This window comes from Myxine glutinosa, chromosome 1 (genome assembly GCF_964187855.1).
Source record: "Myxine glutinosa chromosome 1, kmMyxGlut1.1, whole genome shotgun sequence".
Taxonomy (NCBI): Eukaryota; Metazoa; Chordata; class Myxini; order Myxiniformes; family Myxinidae; genus Myxine; species Myxine glutinosa.
Window position 1 is genome coordinate 324,598,343 of NC_136261.1, and position 19,257 is coordinate 324,617,599.

The window sequence follows — 19,257 nt, forward strand, 5'->3', positions numbered from 1 at the left end:
CTGTTTTCTCATCTTTTGCATTCTTGATGAAGTCCTCCATGTCTTTGAACTCCTGCTCACTGAACACAACATCTCTCAGCACGAACTTGGTAATTCCCACAGATGCAAGAAGGTGAAACCGGATGGACTTGGCATAAGCACCACCTGAGAGGATATGTTCTGCAGTGCTGCTGCCTGGGTAAACCAGCTGTATCAGCTCTTGCAGTCCCGAGTCTGCCATGATTGCCCCGATGGACCCCAGGAAGCTTTTCAGGAGGTGAAACCCACCTAATCTTGTGATGATGGGCAACTCAGACTGGAGGACTATGAGTTGCTTTCAACCATATTGGCAGGTCGAACGTGATGACAGCAGGAGACTGACTGCTGCGTAGGCACTCCATTAGAGTAGTGTAGATTGTGCTGTAGTTGTTCGGGTCACCCTCGATGATTGGAAGAAACTCAATGAGGGACTTCTCCTTGCATTCAGGTAGGTGTATTGACTTCATGAAACCATTCCATTTGTGATGTTCAAACGCGGGGTTGTGATTCTTGATAGCCCATCCTGCCGCCCAAGCGATGTCCCCTGGTAGCAAAGCTGGAGGGTCTTGGCGGAGATCTGCTACCGGAACAAACTGAGTCTGCCAATCCTACTTTCTTTTTTGGCACAAAGGACAGAATTTTCACCTCTGCTGCTTTGAGAGTTGCTGCTTTCTCCTCAAAGGTTATCTTTCTTCTTGGGATAATTGCGAGAAGCTCATTTTGTCTTGTCGCCGGAGCCGGACAAGTTGCCTTGATCATGCCCATAGCATGGAATGCTGTGTTCCCATTCAGTGACACAATGTTCAGGTCTATATTATCACCAACAAATTGATGAACTGTCTTTTCCTCTGGAACAAAGAATGCAGAGGTTTGAGGATCCTCATCCATCATCATCACTACTCTCCTCTTCTGGAGATAGGATTGCGTCGATTTCTGCTTCCTCAATCTCCACGGCTCCTGCTTCATCTTTGTCTGTGATCACGGTATCCCAATCCATGCTACCAAGTCCATGTTTCACACTCGAGTAGCAATGCTTATAGCGATGGAGCTCAGCATACGACTCGGAGTATCCTAAGTGATGACAACGTTCAATCAACCACTTAGATCCAAACTTGTGGTCAAGCTGAATCGTGAGTCCGAGTTGAGAGGGCATCACTGCTGACCGAGGGCGGTAGGCTTTCAACAGGTTCTGGCCCCAGACTGCCACCTTTTCATCAGTTTTTACGATCAGCTTCAGTAACTGCTGGAGGCTGTTGGGAATCAGAGCGAGCTGGCTCTCTATATTGGTCATGCTGTCCACTGAAGGGTATTGCTTACGGGTAAGCGGAACTCTCGCCAAGTCTCCACAGATTAGGTTGATGGCAGTTGTAATCGTGAGCTCTTTGAATTCAGCATCATTAACAGTTTGCAAGGGGGTGGTGACCTGTTGACGGTAGTCTCGAAGGATTGCATTTGTCGTGGATCTCTGCGAGAGTTGTCACACCGTGTTCCACTTCTTCATCCATCCATTTGCACAAGTTCTCAAACAGCAATTGTTTCTCTTCGTCAAGAGGCCGTCCGACCTGAGGAAATAATATTTAATTTTTAATTGAAATGATTGACTTTAAAAAAAAAAATTTTGCCCCAAGAATATTATCCATGGAGTCATAGACTTCTAGTCTAATTAAAAAATCAGTCAGAGATCCAAAGGGGTCATTCATTTATTCGATAGTCAATACCTGAGTTTTCAACTGGGTGCTTGAACAGGGTCCTGCACCGAAGATGATACAGTGCCTCTTCTGCTACCAAATCTACAATCCCAGACAGGCGACCGGCGACCTCATTTCCCCAGGCATCTCCTCGGCTCACTGCTGTCTCCATGAAGCTCCTTTTCAGTCGGTTCATGTAGCGATTGTCAGGTGCACGATACAACTTCCGGGCTCTGTCTGGAAGATAGGTATGTTTTAAAATAGTCACATATCTAGGATTAGGTTCATGATTAGATGATTCGACTTCGAGTAGTACAGTAAGGAGCAAGAAAAATAAAAAAGAAATATGAATTCTCAAGACATTCATTTTAACTTCTGCATGACCCTGCTTGTGACAGGCTGACAGGCAACTTGCCAGGGTATCTGGCCAATGCTCCAACGTTGATGCCTTCGTTAGAGTATACAAACATCACGGTAGACAAGGTGTACTGATGGGGTTTTGGACTTGGAGCTGCCGGCACTTGAAGTACTTGACCCAGAGAATACCCGTCGTCTTTTCATCCTGCCTGACCTTCGGTCCTCCTCGTCTTGTCCTAGGGAATGGATTGTGTAGAAAGTTAGTTTTGGTTAGTTTTTCTTCATTTGCAACATCACAACTTGTAACAGATTGGGATCGAAATCTCTGCAAGTGGCTACTTCTTCTGAATGATAATCTAAAAACTTACGATTAGCAGTTGCAGTTGCAGTGGATATACTTTTCACACGATTGTATAACTCGGTTCTGCAATCCAAATGATGTCTCAACTTGGGGTCATCTCCGTTTTTCCAGTCCTCATTTAGTCTCCTGATCAGCGCCACATCGTCCACGCACTCAGAATATGATAACATCTGTGAGTGGCCTTTTTGGGTGACTTTTGACGGCTTCTGCATCTCAGTCCCAGGATCATCACAGATGAAACACCTCAAGCCATGGCCAGGTGCAGCTATTACATCCCCTTCCATACTGAATCGATTGAGAGGTCTCAGTAGACACCTATTATTGAAGCAAGATAATAATTATTACATTTCTGGCCAAGCTATGACTTTATCCACAATTTTCACATTTTAGCGGCCATTTTGGCCACCATCTTGGATATAAAGCAAGATAATAATACAAATATGCTTAGCAAGAGTTCACAATTGTCCTAGAACAATATTTTTGTGGTTTCTTCCCCATATTAAGTATTAAATTTCTGGCCAAACTATGACTTTATCCACAATTTTTCCATTTTGGACGCCATTTTGAATTTTGCCTTTTGCCTTTTCCCTAAGGATTTGGGAAGGAATAAATTGAGAGGTGTTTGTAGACACCTACATGAACACATTGGTGAAGAAAGCTATTGGTAAGCAATTTTTTCACAGATTTTTCAAAAAAATTATTAAATGCCCTAACTATCCCATATCTACTGCCCCTGATGTTTACTCAACCTGGAAATTCTTCCACAGAAACCTGCTCTCTCGTATTCACAGATTCATGCCATCTCGTCTCACTTTATCACCACAGATTCATGTCATCTCGCTTTCTTAACACAGCTAGGTTGGTTGTTTGTTTTTTAACAACTTGCCTCTGGTGTTTCGCTACTTATTCATTCCTCTATCCTTCCACTGCATAGTTTCTTCCAATAATTCCTTGTGGAACTCCAAATCTCTGTTCTTGTTCTCCTTTGCTTTTCTTTATTACCCTCGCTAGAGGGTAGGGTGTTGCATTTGAGTCCATTTGTTTGTGTGTGTCTGTCTGCCCGTTTTTGTTTTTCCGCACAGAATAAATGATTTTCTCTGCAACCGTTGGTCCGATTGACAGGACATTTTCACCATACATGCAACTCCACCTGTATAATTTTTTTTTAATGGTAATTATGACGTCATAGGTCACGTGGTACAGGCACCATCTTGGAAAAACCGAAAAATTTTCCACCTCTGTCTCCAAAAGCGCTGCATAGAAAAAAATTGAGATTTGGCTCATTGTAAAGAACTCTCCATGTGGAATAAAATATGTTAATGATGTCATAGGTGCCTCCATCATGATGTCATAATTCGACAAGTACAAAACTTCATCCGATCAAGATGAAATTTCTTGAGCATCATCTAGGGATAAATTGGTGGAGGAAAAAAAAGAAAAAAGATGTCGCCGGTCACGTGGTTTGGCCCCCATATTTGTTTTACTACAAAAGCCTTAAAAACACGTCCTGGCGATCTGCAATGTCTGATTGCTCTTTCTTGTTCCCCCCTGTGGAAGTATCTTATTCTCTTGGTCTGATCTTCCCCCCACCCCCCTTCCTCGAGGACTTCAATTTGGTAGTGTATTACTACCTCAGGTAGTCCTCTGGCCCTGGCCATGATCTTTATATCCTCATTAACTGCTCATACCCTCCCCCCACCCCCTCTAACACCTCCCCCAAATCCCAATTGATCCCATCTTTTTTGCATTTTGCTATATTTTATTTCCTTTTGTTCATCTAACCTCCTTGTTGCATTCTGTGCTGACTTGATGCTGTGCTGGCAATGGTTCTACCATGTTATCTCTGGTTTTCATGATTAAGGACTTTGTATGCGACGCAGCAATGTATACAAAATAGGAACCAGATACACATTTTGTAGAACTCCCCAGATAGTGCCAAGAATGAGTGGAGAAAAGTTTGTTTGTCCATTTAATGGAGCTGGTACCTTCTTTGCATAAACATGTGCTTCATCGATGCTCTATTCTAGATCCATAATCGTTTGACATAAACCTCTGGATTGCATTCTGAAACTGTCGGATGAATTAAACTAATGGCATAATATACAGTCGTGGCCAAAAATATTGGCACTTTCTTTTTTTTCAAATAATGCACCATTTCTTCCAGAAAATTGTTGAAATGAAAAAATCTTTTGGTATCCACATTTGTATTTCTTTGGTTTGCAGTGGAACAAAACATAAAAGCTGGAAAAAAAAAAATACGAAATCGTAGCTTATTCCACACAAATCCGAAAATGGCCTGGACAATATTATTGGCTTGTTGTTAGAAATAATTAGATTTCAAGCAGGTGATTCTCCTTCACTTTGGAATTGAACTCACCTATGGTGAGTTGCAGGTGCCTGCAATATATAAATTACTCATTCAACCAAAATAATATGGAAAATAGGGCAAAATGGAGAAGATTGTCATGGGGCCCGCAAGGCTAACCCCCGCTCTAGCAGGGAAAATGGCCTTAAAATGCCTGTTTTATTCAACCGGTTTGAATAGAGAAAGGAGTCATGATGTTTTCTGTCACTGTGTGTACCCCAATTAGCATGGATAAAAGAAAGAAAACCAGAGAATTGTCTGAGGAGGTCAGACACAAGATTGAAGCCAAGCATGGACAATCTCAAGGCTACAAGTCCATCTCCAGAGACCTTGATGTTCCTGTGTCCACCGTACGCAATGTTATCAGGAAGTTTAAGGCCCATGGCATTGTAGCCAACCTCCCTGGATGTGGCCACAAGAGAAAACTTGATTGAAGATTGCAGTGAAGGATTGTTCAAATCGTGGAGAAGGCACCTCGATCAACTGCCAAACAGATTCAAGCTGATCTTCAGACACAAGGTACGACAGTTTCAACTTGCACCACCCGTCGGCAACTCGGTGAAATGGGTTTCTATGGTACGAGACTCAGAAGGACCCCATTGCTGAGAAAGCTTGACTGGAGTTTGCCAAATCACACCTGAACAAGGTGTGTGTGTCAGAAAGCTGGGTCTCCATTGAAGGTCATGGGTCTTGCAGCTGGACAATGACCTCAAACACACTTCAAAAAACACACAGGAACTCTTCAAGACAAGCACTGGACTGGTCTGAGGTGGCCACCAATGAGTCCAGATGTCAATCCCATTGAACACCTGTGGGGAGATCTGAAAATAGCATTTGGGAGAAGGCACCCTTTAAATCTGGGAGAACTGGAGCAGTTTGCACAAGAAGAGTGGGGGAAACTGCCAGTAGAGAGGTGGTGGGAGCTCATTCATGGCTGCAGGAAGTGCTTGATTGCAGTTTTGTCCAAAAGCCGTGCTTCCAAATATCAAGTCTTGGGTGTCAATAATTTTGTCGATGCCATTTATTTTTATTTCATGATTTAAAAGGATATATTAAGTTTTGAATCAAAAACAAAGGTTCTGTAACAACAGTGAAATAAAGAATTGTGGAGACGAAATACTTATGTCAATGTCGACTTATTTTTGGAGAAAATTTGAAGTTATTTGAAAAAAAAAAAAGGTGAAAGGATGCCAATATTTTTGGCCACGACTGTACATGCATCTTGGTTGATGAGCATATAAGCTGCAGCTTTTGGGTGTCTGAATACTCTTCTGAACGGCCCTTGCAAGAAAAAAAAGAGCCAACCAATTTTTCACCTTGTGATAAAATGAAAACACGGTTGAGGCACCTTGTGTATGCGGTGTCTACTTGGCTGCACAACTTCACTTTTTTCATTTGAATTGAAGTTGCTTACTACTTGATATTTCATTGATTTTTACTTTCTCTTCCCAGAAGAAGCAAAAGGTGAGCTGATGGAGCAAATTCATGATGCAATGATTGAAGAGCAGGAAGACAGGGAAGGAAAGGAAAAGGTTGGCTCTGGGGATGTGAAAACTGAAATAAAAGATGTGGTTGATGGTGCGGTGAGCTTTGAAGCCAAAGGGGAAGAGCCTGCTGAAATTGACCGACAGATGAAGACTGCAGAAGATGAGGATGTAACAACCCAAAGGAATGAAGGTGAAGGTCACAAAGTACTGGCTGTGTCTGAAGATGCGGGGGAAATGGACATGGACGATGTTGATGAAAGTGCGGAGGGGGAGGGCAACAAAGACAGTGGTGCAGTTGCCGAGGACAATGGAGGCAATGCGGGTGTCGTGGGCAATGGAAGTGGTGGTGTGGGTGTCAAGGGGGATGTAAGCGGTGGTGTGGATGTCAAGGGGGACGGAAGCAGTAGTGCTGATGTCAAGGGGGACGGAAGCAGTGGTGCTGATGTCAAGGGGGACGGAAGCAGTGGTGCTGATGTCAAGGGGTCCGGAATAGGTGGTGCTGATGTCGAGGGTTCTGGAATCGGTGGTGCTGATGTCAAGGGGGATGCAATCGGTGGAGCTGATGTCAAGGGGAACGGAAGTGGCTGTGTGGAGAAAATGCAGGAGGAGGTAAAAGAATGCCTGGGAGCAAAGGAATTGGCTGAATAGTACAAGACTAAAGGGCAAGAAATGCTCATAAGAGATGTATTTGCATTTTAGGAACACCATGATATGAAGCTAAAAACAAAGGACCAAGTGAATTCAGAGCTGCAGCAACATGACCTGATGGAAGATCTTGATGCAGAAAACGACGATGTGGGTAAGTTTGTCATAACCCCCAATACCCAATAGTAGAGGAAATGAGCCTGAAAATTTCATTTTGAAAATCATTTCGTGTTAAAAGCAGGCATCCACTGGAGACAGGTAGGGAATGGGGTGGTGCATCGGGTGAGGGTGGATGCCAGCTGAGATTTTCCCGAAAAGGGTCATTTTTAACCCTTTTTTTGCTAAATCGGTATTTCCGAAGTGTTGAAAAAGAGAAGAGATGTTTGTAACAATATCCCATTTATTTGCCCAGCCATTTTACTCTACATGGGGTTTTTATACATCATTTTGTTGCTGATGATATTGCCTACAAAATGCATCTCAGTATTTTAAAATATATATATATAATTAAGGGGTTACCATGGTTACAGTGGGGGTCAAAGGTCAACATATGGCAAAAATATATAATTTTCTCACTTTCTAATAGATAGGCAAAATGCCATATAAAACTAAAGTTGCTGGTTCAAATTGCTTTTATTTATCAATCCTCACATAGAAGAGCAGTTTTTAGTGAGGGAAGATTGATGTAATACCCCTCTGTGGGCAATTAGTGAAGGGTGAAAATTATCCTTTTCTTCAAAAATACATAGAAATTGTGAAAAAAACCTCTGTTTTGTATTTACCCGTACATGGAATTGTTAAGTGTGATGTTATAGCATACAGTATGCATTGGAAAATGTCTCCAAACCACCATGGTCAAGATTCCTAGTATTGTTTGAGACTTTATTCTGTTTGCCAACAACCTACGGATAACATAGTTTGAACCGGGGCTCCGACTACCAACACATCTTCATCATCATCCTGTGAATTGGTGCATGATCCCCTACAAGTGCAAGCACTAATGCAGGTCTTTTGTCCTGCACGGAAACAGCCGCATCTTTTTCCACAACCAGATGTGCAAAAGCAGCTCACAAGCTCCTTGCAAGCTTTTGGAAGAGGGCTCAGGGTCATCAAATTGGGAACGAGGTTTCCACTACTATCCTGCTTACATCCACTGGTTGTTGGATCAGGCAGATCTTGCACTGGGCTTAGTGACTCCTTCCAGACAAGGCATTGGTAATTTGCTCGACGAATATGCATTTCCAGTGCATCCTTGGAGGGGGGGAAGAGCATCAAGCGAACGCTTTCCTTGAACATTTCTCGGCGAACTTGATCAATTGCCGTAAGAGGGGTGGCTTTTAGGTACAGTTTGCACACAACTTCTCAGCGTCTTGGATCAATTGGTCACTGATGTTTTTCGACCCCATCTTCTGGAGGCATGCTGACTCTTCAGTGAACACTTTCAACGTAGTCTTCTTCCCTATACCGGCGAACTGGCTGACTGTGTCACAACCTGTTAGTGCATGGAATGCAATAATTGTCTGAATTTGGTCTTCTGGTAGCGAGATCTGATGGATGGGGATGAAGGGACGTTTGGATTTCAATCCTGAACTGAACCACACCTCTGGAGATAGGTGATCTCGCAGGCCCAGTGCCACAACCAGGACATCTGTGTCTCGGCATTGAAGGACACATCTCTGGTAGCCCTGTAGTGTCGCATCCCTGGCATGCAGGATGATCCTGGTGTCCGCCTCTTCATGGTTTGCGTTCGTGGAGTTGGTGCTCCTGCCGGTAGAAATCCATACCCTCATCAAATCCTCAAACCCGCCGGCAACAACTAATTCATATGTTGGCTGTAGCTCCTTCTCCACCATCTCTATGAGAGATCCGGAAAGAAATGCTGCCAAGTCAGCCTTGCTGGCAGAGAGGCTGAGGAATGAGTTGAAGTTGGAGGGGAGCTTCACGTCTTTTGAACTGATGACACGTCTGATTGGGCGGGTTTTGCCGGCTCTTTTTTTCCCTTGTGCCAGACTTGATGGAGACCTGATACCGATCGAACACAACATCAACCCTGGAGTACATGGGACCAAAGCGGTTTAAGACACTGGTACAGAATACATTGCTCAGATCTCCAAAAGTCTCTGATTTCTCAGGCTTGCCAATTGCTTGTATCAGTGCAGGGCCGTCAATGATCAAGCAGGTTTTTGCTGTACTCTTGGGAAGGTTTTTTGACACTTCTATGTCCTTGGTCAGCATTTCTTGAAGCTGGCACTTGTCGGTAGAATGGAGTTTCCCATTGGTGTCTGCTAGTGCACGTGGGACTGATGAAAGAAAGCTCATGCCTCAGGATGTTATTCAGGTCTACATCTCTCCCTCCCTGTGCTGCCACAAACAGTCTTTGGATTAGATTCCTGTCAGCTTTGATCTCTTTCTGGCCAGCTCCACTTGGTTGAATGCTTACTTTGTACATCCTGCTTATTGATGTGTTTTGTTCCTAGATAATGTAGCATGAAAGTCTGTTGACTTCTCAATAAGGCGAGTGGAGACAAATGTTTCAACTAGGGATGCCCCTGTTTCACCAGCCTTGAGGACTTTTTTTTCTTCTTTTTTTGTATACAAGATCGAAGCTCGTGAAAGAGCGAACATTAATCACACAGAAAGACAAACCGACACATAAAACATATAACATCGGGAGCGGTAGACAAGATGGGGAGAGAGGGGGAAGGACACAAACACAACATTTGAGAGCAGGGACTGAGAGACATGGAGACATCGAGAGATCTGAGAGAGGGCGAGGGCTTTGGGGGGGGGGGGCATGGGAAGGGGGCGGTGGGAGAGGTATAAAACATATGGACACTGCCAGGACTTCCAGGAAAGAAGTTGGAATTTCAAACAAGGTGGATCTGGGGTGAATTAGCGGGGGTAGAAAAGATCAAGGTTTTGGATGGGGGAAGATAAGAGATGGTGGTGAACAGCTGTTTTAAAGACCTGGAGGGAGGAGTGGGATTGAAGGGAGTGAGGGAGTTTGTTCCAGAGGCGGGAGAAAAGAGGAATGAAAGAGTGAAGGTGAGCAGAGAGCCGAGATTTCGGCAGTTTAACCATCAGAGGATGGCTGGCAGATCTTGTGCGACCTGTAGGAATATTTAGGGGACAGAGCACAGAGAGAGCTGGGGGTGCAAGGCCGGAGAGGAGTCCGTAGAAGACAGAAAGACCACCTACCTACCTGCCTGCGGTGAGTGAGTGAAAGGCCCTCAGAGATAGCTTCATCGCAGGAGATTCCAATAATTCTGAAAGCTTTGGTTTCAACAGCGTGAAGCCGAGCTAGATGTGAGGCAGGAGCACCGGCCCTTAGGGGAGAACAGTATTCCATTGAGCTGCGGATGAAAACCTTGTTTGTGGTGAGGAGCTCAGGTGTGCCGAGGAAGGACTTCGCACGACGGAGGATGCCCAGTCGGCGACTGGCTTTGGAGGCCAGCTTGGAAATGTGGTTTTCCCAAGAAAGATCATGGCAGATTGTGAGACCCAAAAGCTTGAGCGACAGAACTTCTTGGAGAGGATTGTTGAGAAAGTAGATGGGAGGGTTGTCCAGTCGATCTTTTCGGAGAGACATAGTAAGAGTGTGAGATTTGTCAGGATTGAAAGACATGTTCCACTTGTTTGACCAGTCTGTGATTTTGTCCAAGTCTTCAGAGAGTGAGGAGGCTGCAGACTGCCGATCTGAGGGAAGAGGAATGGAGCGGCAGAGAGTGGAGTCATCAGCAAAGAGATAGAGAGGATTTTCAAGAGAGTCAGAGAGATCATTGATGAAGACCAGAAAAAGCACGGGGCCCAGAACACTGCCTTGGGGAACTCCAGCCTGAACAGGAAGAGGAGATGAGAGAAACCCATTCAGGGCCACACGACGACGACTAGAGAGGAAGTCCGCCAGCCATGCGTGGAGATTTCCATGGATACCAAAGGAGGAGAGTTTGGTGAGCAGAGCCGGGTGCCAGACCGTGTCGAAGGCACGTGATATGTCGAGGGAGACAGCTCTAATTTCCTGTTTGGCATTGAGGACCTCCATCCATTGTTGAGACAGCAGAAGCAGCATGTCCAGAGTAGTGACCTGGTCTGAAACCAAATTGATGATCAGAGATCAAGCCATTGGAGAAGAGGAAAGATTTCATATCCGAAGCAATGATGGGTTCCATGACTTTGCTGATAATTGGGAGAAGGCTGATTGGTCTGTAGTTGCTAGGATCTGTTTTTGCACCTTTTTTGTGCAAAGTGGTGATGTTGGCTGATTTCTAAGCAGATGGCAGTTGACCTTGAGCAAAAGAGAGGGTGAAGAGAACAGAGAGAGGGTGAGATAGAGCGGCAGAGCAGGATTTTAGGACCCGTGGGCTGATGCCGTCGGGTCCAGTTGCAGAATCAGAGTCGAGGGTTGACAGAAACTTTTCCACCTTGTCAGGAGGAAAGGACACGGAGTCCAGGAGCAGCAGGGTACGACTGGGTATGGTGGGTACAGAGAGGGTTGGGTTTGGGACACAAGATTTAGAGGCAAACACAGAGTTGAGGCATTCAGCTTTTTCATGTGCGGAGTCAGCTGTGTAGCCGTTTGAGGTAAGGGAGTGGATGGAGGGGGAACAAACACCAGAAACGGATTTGACCAGACGCCACCAGGATTTGGAAGAGGGAGACAGATAAGAGTTCGGTCTTGAGAACGGAGAGATATTGTTTCCTGGCTCTCCTGAGGGTGGACACACACTTGTTTCGGGCTTTGTGAAAGGAAATGAGATTTCCTTCCATTGGATTTGCTTTCCAGGAGACGAAGGCAAGTTGTTTCTGGGCAACACTCACCACAAGATTCCGTGTACCATGGACGGGAGGAAGGGTATGACAACTGAAGACGAGATGGGATAAATCTGTGCATGAGAGAGAGCAATTTACTTTGGAAGAATTCACAGGATGAGTTGATGTCAGAGGTGGTAGAGATGGGAGACCAGTCCAAATGATTGATGGCTGCTTGAAGACCGTGCCAGTTGGCCTGAGTGAAATGTCAGACTCGTCGACGCTGAGCAGGCTCCCTGAGGATGGTCAGAGAGATGTCCACTTTAACAAGGACATGATCAGATGATCCGATTGGAGCAGAAGAAGGGCAGCAGACATTTTCAGGGAAGTTAGTCATAACCAAGTCCAGAAGAGAAGATGTTCCGTTGACTGAGATCCGGGTCGGGAAATTGACAGATTGTGTTGGTCCCAGTGAGTCGCAGAAGTCCTTTGCTGAGGAGCCATGGCTGGTGAGAGAGGTACCCACACCCAGCCAACTGGCATGATGACAGTTGAAATCACCACATATGAGGATGAGAGAGTTGGGATGACTTCTTCTTTGATGGAGTCTGGGACGACGTCCTTTGTGCCAAGGCACACCAGGTCTTCAACATTGTCCTCGGAATCTATGAAGACGTCCAGCCTCTGGAATTCTTTCATGATTTTGTGCAGGTCCTTTGCATCCCTCCTCAGTCTCGTGGGCCCAACCTCCTGATAACACCATTCAGCATCCATGTCCCTGTCAACATCTATTCCAAACATCTTGTACGTTGCCTCAGCTAAACGCGATTTCTCATTATAGGTCAGACACCACTTGTCACGTGCTGCATTCCTCCTAGTGATGCCGATTATTCCACTGCTAATTTTGGATACTTTGTTGACATGCTCCAGTGCTTGGTCAACTGAAACCCGGCAAAACTTCTTCTTCGTCCTCTTGACAGTGACGTTTCCCTCAACGAAGAGATGATGGATTGCTGGAGGGAGCTGGTGCATGTCAGCCAAGTAGACTGGGCCCCATCTTGCATAATTTGTGTGGTTGTACACCAAACCATGGGAGCATCCTGGAAAATGACGTCAAATGTAATTCCCAGTTGCCCTCTCTCTCTGCTCGTATGAAGTTTAGCAAGATGGAGACCATATCCATGTAATTGACCCAAAATTTGAACTGCGGCCTTTGCAGTAGATCATCTTCAAATTCCTTGATTGTTAAAAGGATTGTCTCGTTCATGCTCGTCAACTGTGTGTAGGCCTTCTGTGCACCATCCATGTCGTGATCTTTGAAGGCATTGGCAACTTCAAGGGCACACGTCTTGGTGTCATGTGGAAGTGCCTTCTGACTGGCATCGCACCAAGTTTCAAATTTGGACCAGAGAATCCGCCAAAGAGCCTCCACTGCAAGCTTGTGTCCACGCACAGCTTTATTGTAAGCGTCTCCATCCATCATTTTACCTGCTGTGGTGTCCCCGAAGACCCCACTCTCTACCCAGACTTCCTTCAGGCCAGATCCCTCCAGATGTTGTCCAATGGCCTTCATAAAATTCATGATGATGTGGAAACCGCCTAGTCTGATGATGGTTTTGCTGAACTCTGCTTGTTTGAGCCATACTATCTCCTTGGCCTTGCAGTAAAGGGCTTGGTCAAAAGTCACCACCATGTACTGCTGTCCCATTGACTCACTGATGTACTTGCATCTTGAGAGGACGGTGTAGACTGTATCTGGATCGTCTGCTTTAGCTGGAATTATGGGCATGCTGGCAACTGTAACTAACCCTGATGTCGTGTGTTCAGGCGAGACGATCTGATTAAAACTTGTCCAAGCAGGGACAACTTGGCCGTCTTCCATGTTGTTACCAGCTATTCTGCTAAGAATCCATGACAAGTCTTTACACCTGGCTTGAATGACTGACTTGGTGGTTTCATAAAACTTGAACCAGTGGTAGTCCACCAAGGGAATGATTGGACTGGGCCATCTACTGTTAGAGTATCCAGAATCCAGGATTTCATGAAAATCAGGGGGGATTGAAGCAGTGATAGATCGATCCTTACCAATGGTAGTGTTGCTTGGAGTGCTAGGCTTTGATACGTCATCAACACTGATATTAGCATTTTGGAACGCGACAATCTGAGTTGCATTGAACTGCCCCTTGCCATCAAGTGTTTCCTCAAGAATGTTGATATTGTCGCCAGCAAACTGGACAAACTTACCAGGGATCAGATTTTGGGGTACGACAACGTTATCATTTGCCTTGTAACGTTCTATCTCCTGTGTTTGCAATACTAGTATCTACCCTCTGTACCATTGCATAGCTAGCACAATGACCATGAATGAGCATGAAGTAGCTCTACTAGGGATTTGCTTCTTGTAGCATGGTGCACTGCCACCCCAATACCGAGATGTTTGGGTGTTATGACACAGCTCTTGGATGAAACAGATATAATATCTTGTGCTATACTAAGAATTCTATCATGGTGGTTTGGATGATCATTTTCTCCCAGCAACATGCTAACCAATAGGTATAGTGATTGTGGAACTATTTTCTGCGCATGCTTTGAATCGACAACATCATATTCAGTGTAGCTGATGGTTTCTTGAATATCTGACCGTATGCGACTCACTAAATGATACATAGACCTACCAAGATTAGTGTCATCATCTACAAGAAATACACTTAAGATTCTCCTCAGCCTGTTTTGTCTCTCTTGTGAAATGTCATTGAGGTTTTTTACCAATATCTGTTTCGACAACTTTGGAAGTATTAGGAGTGAATCTTGCTGTCTCTCATTTGCAACGATTTCAACTTTCACCAAAATGAGCCTTCAGTCTATTTCTGAATGCCCACTCAATATTTGAGTCAGGATTAGGATTGCAGTGAGAACTACATGGGCTGTCATCTGAGGACAGCAGTTCGCAGTACCTATTCCAAACACTTCTCACAGAAAATATATTTCCTACTTTCAGTTCAACATCAAGTTCTCTCATAAGTTCGTGTAAGCAAGGTTGGTCAAAGACATCACCAGTCTCCTTCTCGGTGTCGAGCTTTTCAGCATTTCTGCAGAATGTTACATAACATTTCAAATGGTATTTAGCTTCAGACACAACAAGATCTGCCACACCTGCCACACGATATGAGAGCATTGGGTCCATTTGCATGGCACGCTCCATCACTTTCGTCGATGTTGGCAAAGTGAGAATTTGGTGAAGACTGTCCGGTGTGTTCTCTTGGCAGAATATGCACTTCTCTCACTGCATGACACCTACACTTCTGTGGGTTGGGGCCTATCTTCATTCTCTGATGTAACATGAGTCGCACTTCGTTTTTCAGACGTTGGAGGTGGTCCTTGCTAGTAAAGCTTGAAAAGCAGTCCTTATGCCAGACTACCTTTTCGAAATCAAGCGTTTCATCTTGCAGCCTGTCGAGGGCTTCTAGATACTTTGCACAGTTGTGTGATATACGTGTTGCCAGGGCACTCCTCAATGACTCGATGCCACGTGAGGTTGACTGACGCACGGCAGCTTCCGCTCTGTCCTTTTGGCAAATGATGCATTTGCCAAGGGACGGCGTCGATGGTCGCTTACGTTTTTGGTTTGAAATACTGGCAGCAGCCTCCATTGCCTGGAATACAAAACAAATGGTATTAACCGTTTTGCTACTGTAACTGCACAATCATGCAGTAGTGAAAGGGTTAAAAAAAGTGACCGTCATAAAATTGGGACAGCTAGGCTAGGCCGACTACTGTTTATAGCTTTTGGACACCATGTAACTTTGCACTGTCATCTTTTCATCTGGAAGATTTCTTTCAAGCACCAAAACAGGCCTAGTATTAGTAAAATCCAATTAACTGTCTCTCACTCATCAGAGATACATGTAGTTCAGCAGGTGTATGCATGACAAGCTGTGTTCACCATGTATGTTCACTGTGCAGAGCACATGTTAGGCTAGGCCCTGCCCTTTGCTACTTTCACTTTCGTTTTCAGTTTGTTATAGTTTAAAAGAAGTAACAATTACAAAGACCTTCATCTGCATGCATTACTTACCTCACATTACAAGAATTCTATTGATGAATTATCATGACTTCTTGAAAATTTGGAAATTTCAAAAATGTCATAATCCACCATCTTAAGACGATGGATTATTCAGCTGCATCGCTGCTGCTACCTTTATGGAAGTATCGGAACTAAAATGACTGGGATGGAATCTAGCTGCTGTGTACATGGTAAAAGGGGTATGACATCACAAGCTTTGAAATGAGGTATTGGAAATTTATAACAAATAAAATATATGAAATATTATTGCAAGGTATATCTGAAAACTACCTCCAAAGTTACAAAATCTTTGAAAATAACAATTTGGAAAAAAACGGGTTAAAATGACCCTTTTCGGGAAAATCTCAGCTGGCATTCACCCTTTCCCAATGCACCACCCCATGCCCTAACTCTTCCCACTGGATGCCTGTCTCTAACATGAAATGATTTTCAAATCTATTTCTAAGCCACCTTTTCACTTTCGTTTCCTCTACTACAAAATGATTACTTTGCAACATGATCTCAAGTAATGTTCATGTAATGCATGTCGTGGCATAGAATGCTTATCAATTTTGAAGTTAAATTTTGCTGTGTGGCTGCTTGCTTTCTAACGATTGGTGTTCAACTTGGCATAAAGCACAAGCGAACAACAGTCTGTCCATGACACGGTATACTCGTATATATATATATATATATATATATGTATGTATATATATATATATATATATATACTGAAACGCAAAAGAAACTTACCACCTTTGAAACCTTTAAATATCAACAACAACACTGGGTGTAGTAAATGTGTGAACTTATTTCTGGACAATAGTGTCCTCGCTGTCAGACAAAACGGTCACGGATGGTCACTTGAACCTTCAATGGTCACTTCATAGCACAGCTGTTGAACAGCCGTTTTGACTGTCAGTGATTAGCCAAGGGGTACGGGATGATTTTAATGAGCTGCACGTGATGTCTTGATATTGGCTTTAAAAAGGCCAGTGCAAAATGGGCATTTTGACCGAAAAATTTGACCATTTTGACCAACTTCAAAAAGACCGAAAACGCAAAAGAAATTTACCACTTGTTTGAAATGTAATAAAATTGTAACAGTTCAAAATAAAACAAACCAACAATTGCTAATTGAAACATTGGCATTTTATTGATGACGTCAAGTTTTTGACCAAGATACACCATCTCATCAGTTTGTTCTACAGTACAGAACAGCACAGGGTGCAATGTCAGTCCCCTTTCAATAGCGTATATGGCCACCATTGTTTTGGATACAGGCAGTGCATCGTCGGCGTATACTGCCTACCAGTCTTTGGATGGATTGCTGCTGGATTCTGTCCCACTCAGTCCTCAATGTCTGAAGCAGCTCTGCCCGTGTCCTGGCCCTGCCAACTACGCGTCTCCCAAGCTCATCCCACAGGTGCTCTATGGGATTCAGGTCAGGGGAGAGCGCAGGCCACTGCATGGTGTTGATGTTCTCGCCTTGGAGAAATGCAGTGGTAAAGCGAGCAGCATGGGGACGAGCGTTGTCATGCTGAAAGGTTCTCAGTTCTGGGTGGTCTAGCAGGAATGGCAGCAGATGAGGTCGCAGGATGTTATCCACATACCGCTGGGCGTTAAGATTCCCATCCACAACCACCAGTGGCGTCCTGTACCGGCCTGATATGGCTGCCCACACCATCACACTTGGGCCACCCCACCTGTTGGCTTGACGCACGCAACAATCGGCATATCGCTCGCCAGTTCTTCTCCAGACACAGTCACGGCTCACACCCATCAGGACTGTCCACACAGAACCTCGACTCGTCGCTGAAAGCGACCTCGTTCCACTGCGCCAAGGTCCACCGCTGATGCTGCTGGCACCATCTCTGACGGTTGCGGCGATGGGCAACCGTCATCACGGGGCCTCTGTATGGTCTTCTGGCAGTCAGACCATAGTCATGCAGTCGTCTTCGTGCAGTATCATTGGAGATCCGTGGGTTTGCACGCCCCGGAGTTTCTGCCGCAGTGCGGGATGCTGGACGGAATCGATCCCGCAGGTGACTTCGGACCATCTGCCTGTCCTGCCTCGCAGTGGTGACTCTTGGCCTCCCTGATCGAGGTCTGTCATCTGCGGAGTTGTGGAGGGTGTCTCTGTCCATCAGGGCCGATATCATCTGGTGTGAACAGCCAAGGCGACGTGCCACCTCACGGTAGCTCAGTCCACCTTGCAGCATGCCCAGGGCACGCTGCCGTTGATCCCTTGACAATCGTGGCATGTTGATTGAAATGCCCATTTTGCACTGGCCTTTTTAAAGCCAATATCAAGACATCACGTGCAGCTCATTAAAATCATCCCGTACCCCTTGGCTAATCACTGACAGTCAAAACGGCTGTTCAACAGCTGTGCTATGAAGTGACCATTGAAGGTTCAAGTGACCATCCGTGACCGTTTTGTCTGACAGTGAGGACACTATTGTCCACAAATAAGTTCACACATTTACTATACGCAGTGTTATTGTTGATATTTAAAGGTTTCAAAGGTGGTAAGTTTCTTTTGTGTTTTCGGTCTTTTTGAAGTTGGTCAAAATGGTCAAATTTTTCGATCAAAATGCCCATTTTGCACTGGCCTTTTTAAAGCCAATATCAAGACATCACGTGCAGCTCATTAAAATCATCCCGTACCTCTTGGCTAATCACTGACAGTCAAAACGGCTGTTCAACAGCTGTGCTATGAAGTGACCATTGAAGGTTCAAGTGACGATCCGTGACCGTTTTGTCTGACAGTGAGGACACTATTGTCCACAAATAAGTTCACACATTTACTACACGCAGTGTTATTGTTGATATTTAAAGGTTTCAAAGGTGGTAAGTTTCTTTTGCGTTTCAGTATATATATATATATATATATATATATATATTGTAACGGTTTTGAGAAGTGTAACGAATTTGAGAAGTGTAACAATTTTGGAGGAAGTGTAACGAATGTAAAAAGTATGGTTTTGTTATGTGTAACACCCTCGTAATGTAAATAATGGTCGCAGCCGTCCTCCTAGTTAATTCCATGAAACTTACACGCAGGCCACGATATATCTTTTTAAATAGTGTATTTCCTTATTCTATGTAGGCTAAATATGTGTTTCCCACTAGATTGACTTTGCATTGTATCAAACAAAATAAGCGTAGGCCCTTTCAATTTCCCCAAACATCTCCGCTCTCCAAAGTTCCTTCAAAAGGGGTGCGAGTGGTGTTCAATCCCGCAAGCCGCCATTGCCCATGTGCTAATCTCGGAGAAGAAAGGCGTGTCTCCACCTCGTCATAGAGGGGAGGAGTGAGCCAACCCCACTTGGCCAATCAGCACCGCGGTGAGCGACCCGGTAGGCGTGCCCTCGCAGCCGGCGGCTTGATTCCGCCCGGGGTAATAAAAGCGACGGGAAGGGACTGCTTCAGTAGATGACCTGGGAGATGAGCGAAGAGGCGACACCAAGAGGAGCGGTGAGATGCGAAACGCTCCAAGCCAAAGAGGAGAGGTACTCGGA

General features: G+C 44.8%; 1 protein-coding gene across 2 annotated transcripts in view; it reads left to right on the top strand.

The window, feature by feature from the left end:
• LOC137419498 (nuclear autoantigenic sperm protein-like) overlaps positions 1-19,257 on the top strand; it is a 66,450-nt gene that overhangs the window by 17,042 nt on the left and 30,151 nt on the right. For both annotated transcript variants that reach the window (XM_078771023.1, XM_068105527.2), the window contains exons 5-6: positions 6,242-6,885; positions 6,976-7,075. In XM_078771023.1, coding sequence (XP_078627149.1) covers positions 6,242-6,885; positions 6,976-7,075 — 744 coding nt within the window. The remainder of the gene's footprint in view (positions 1-6,241; positions 6,886-6,975; positions 7,076-19,257) is intronic.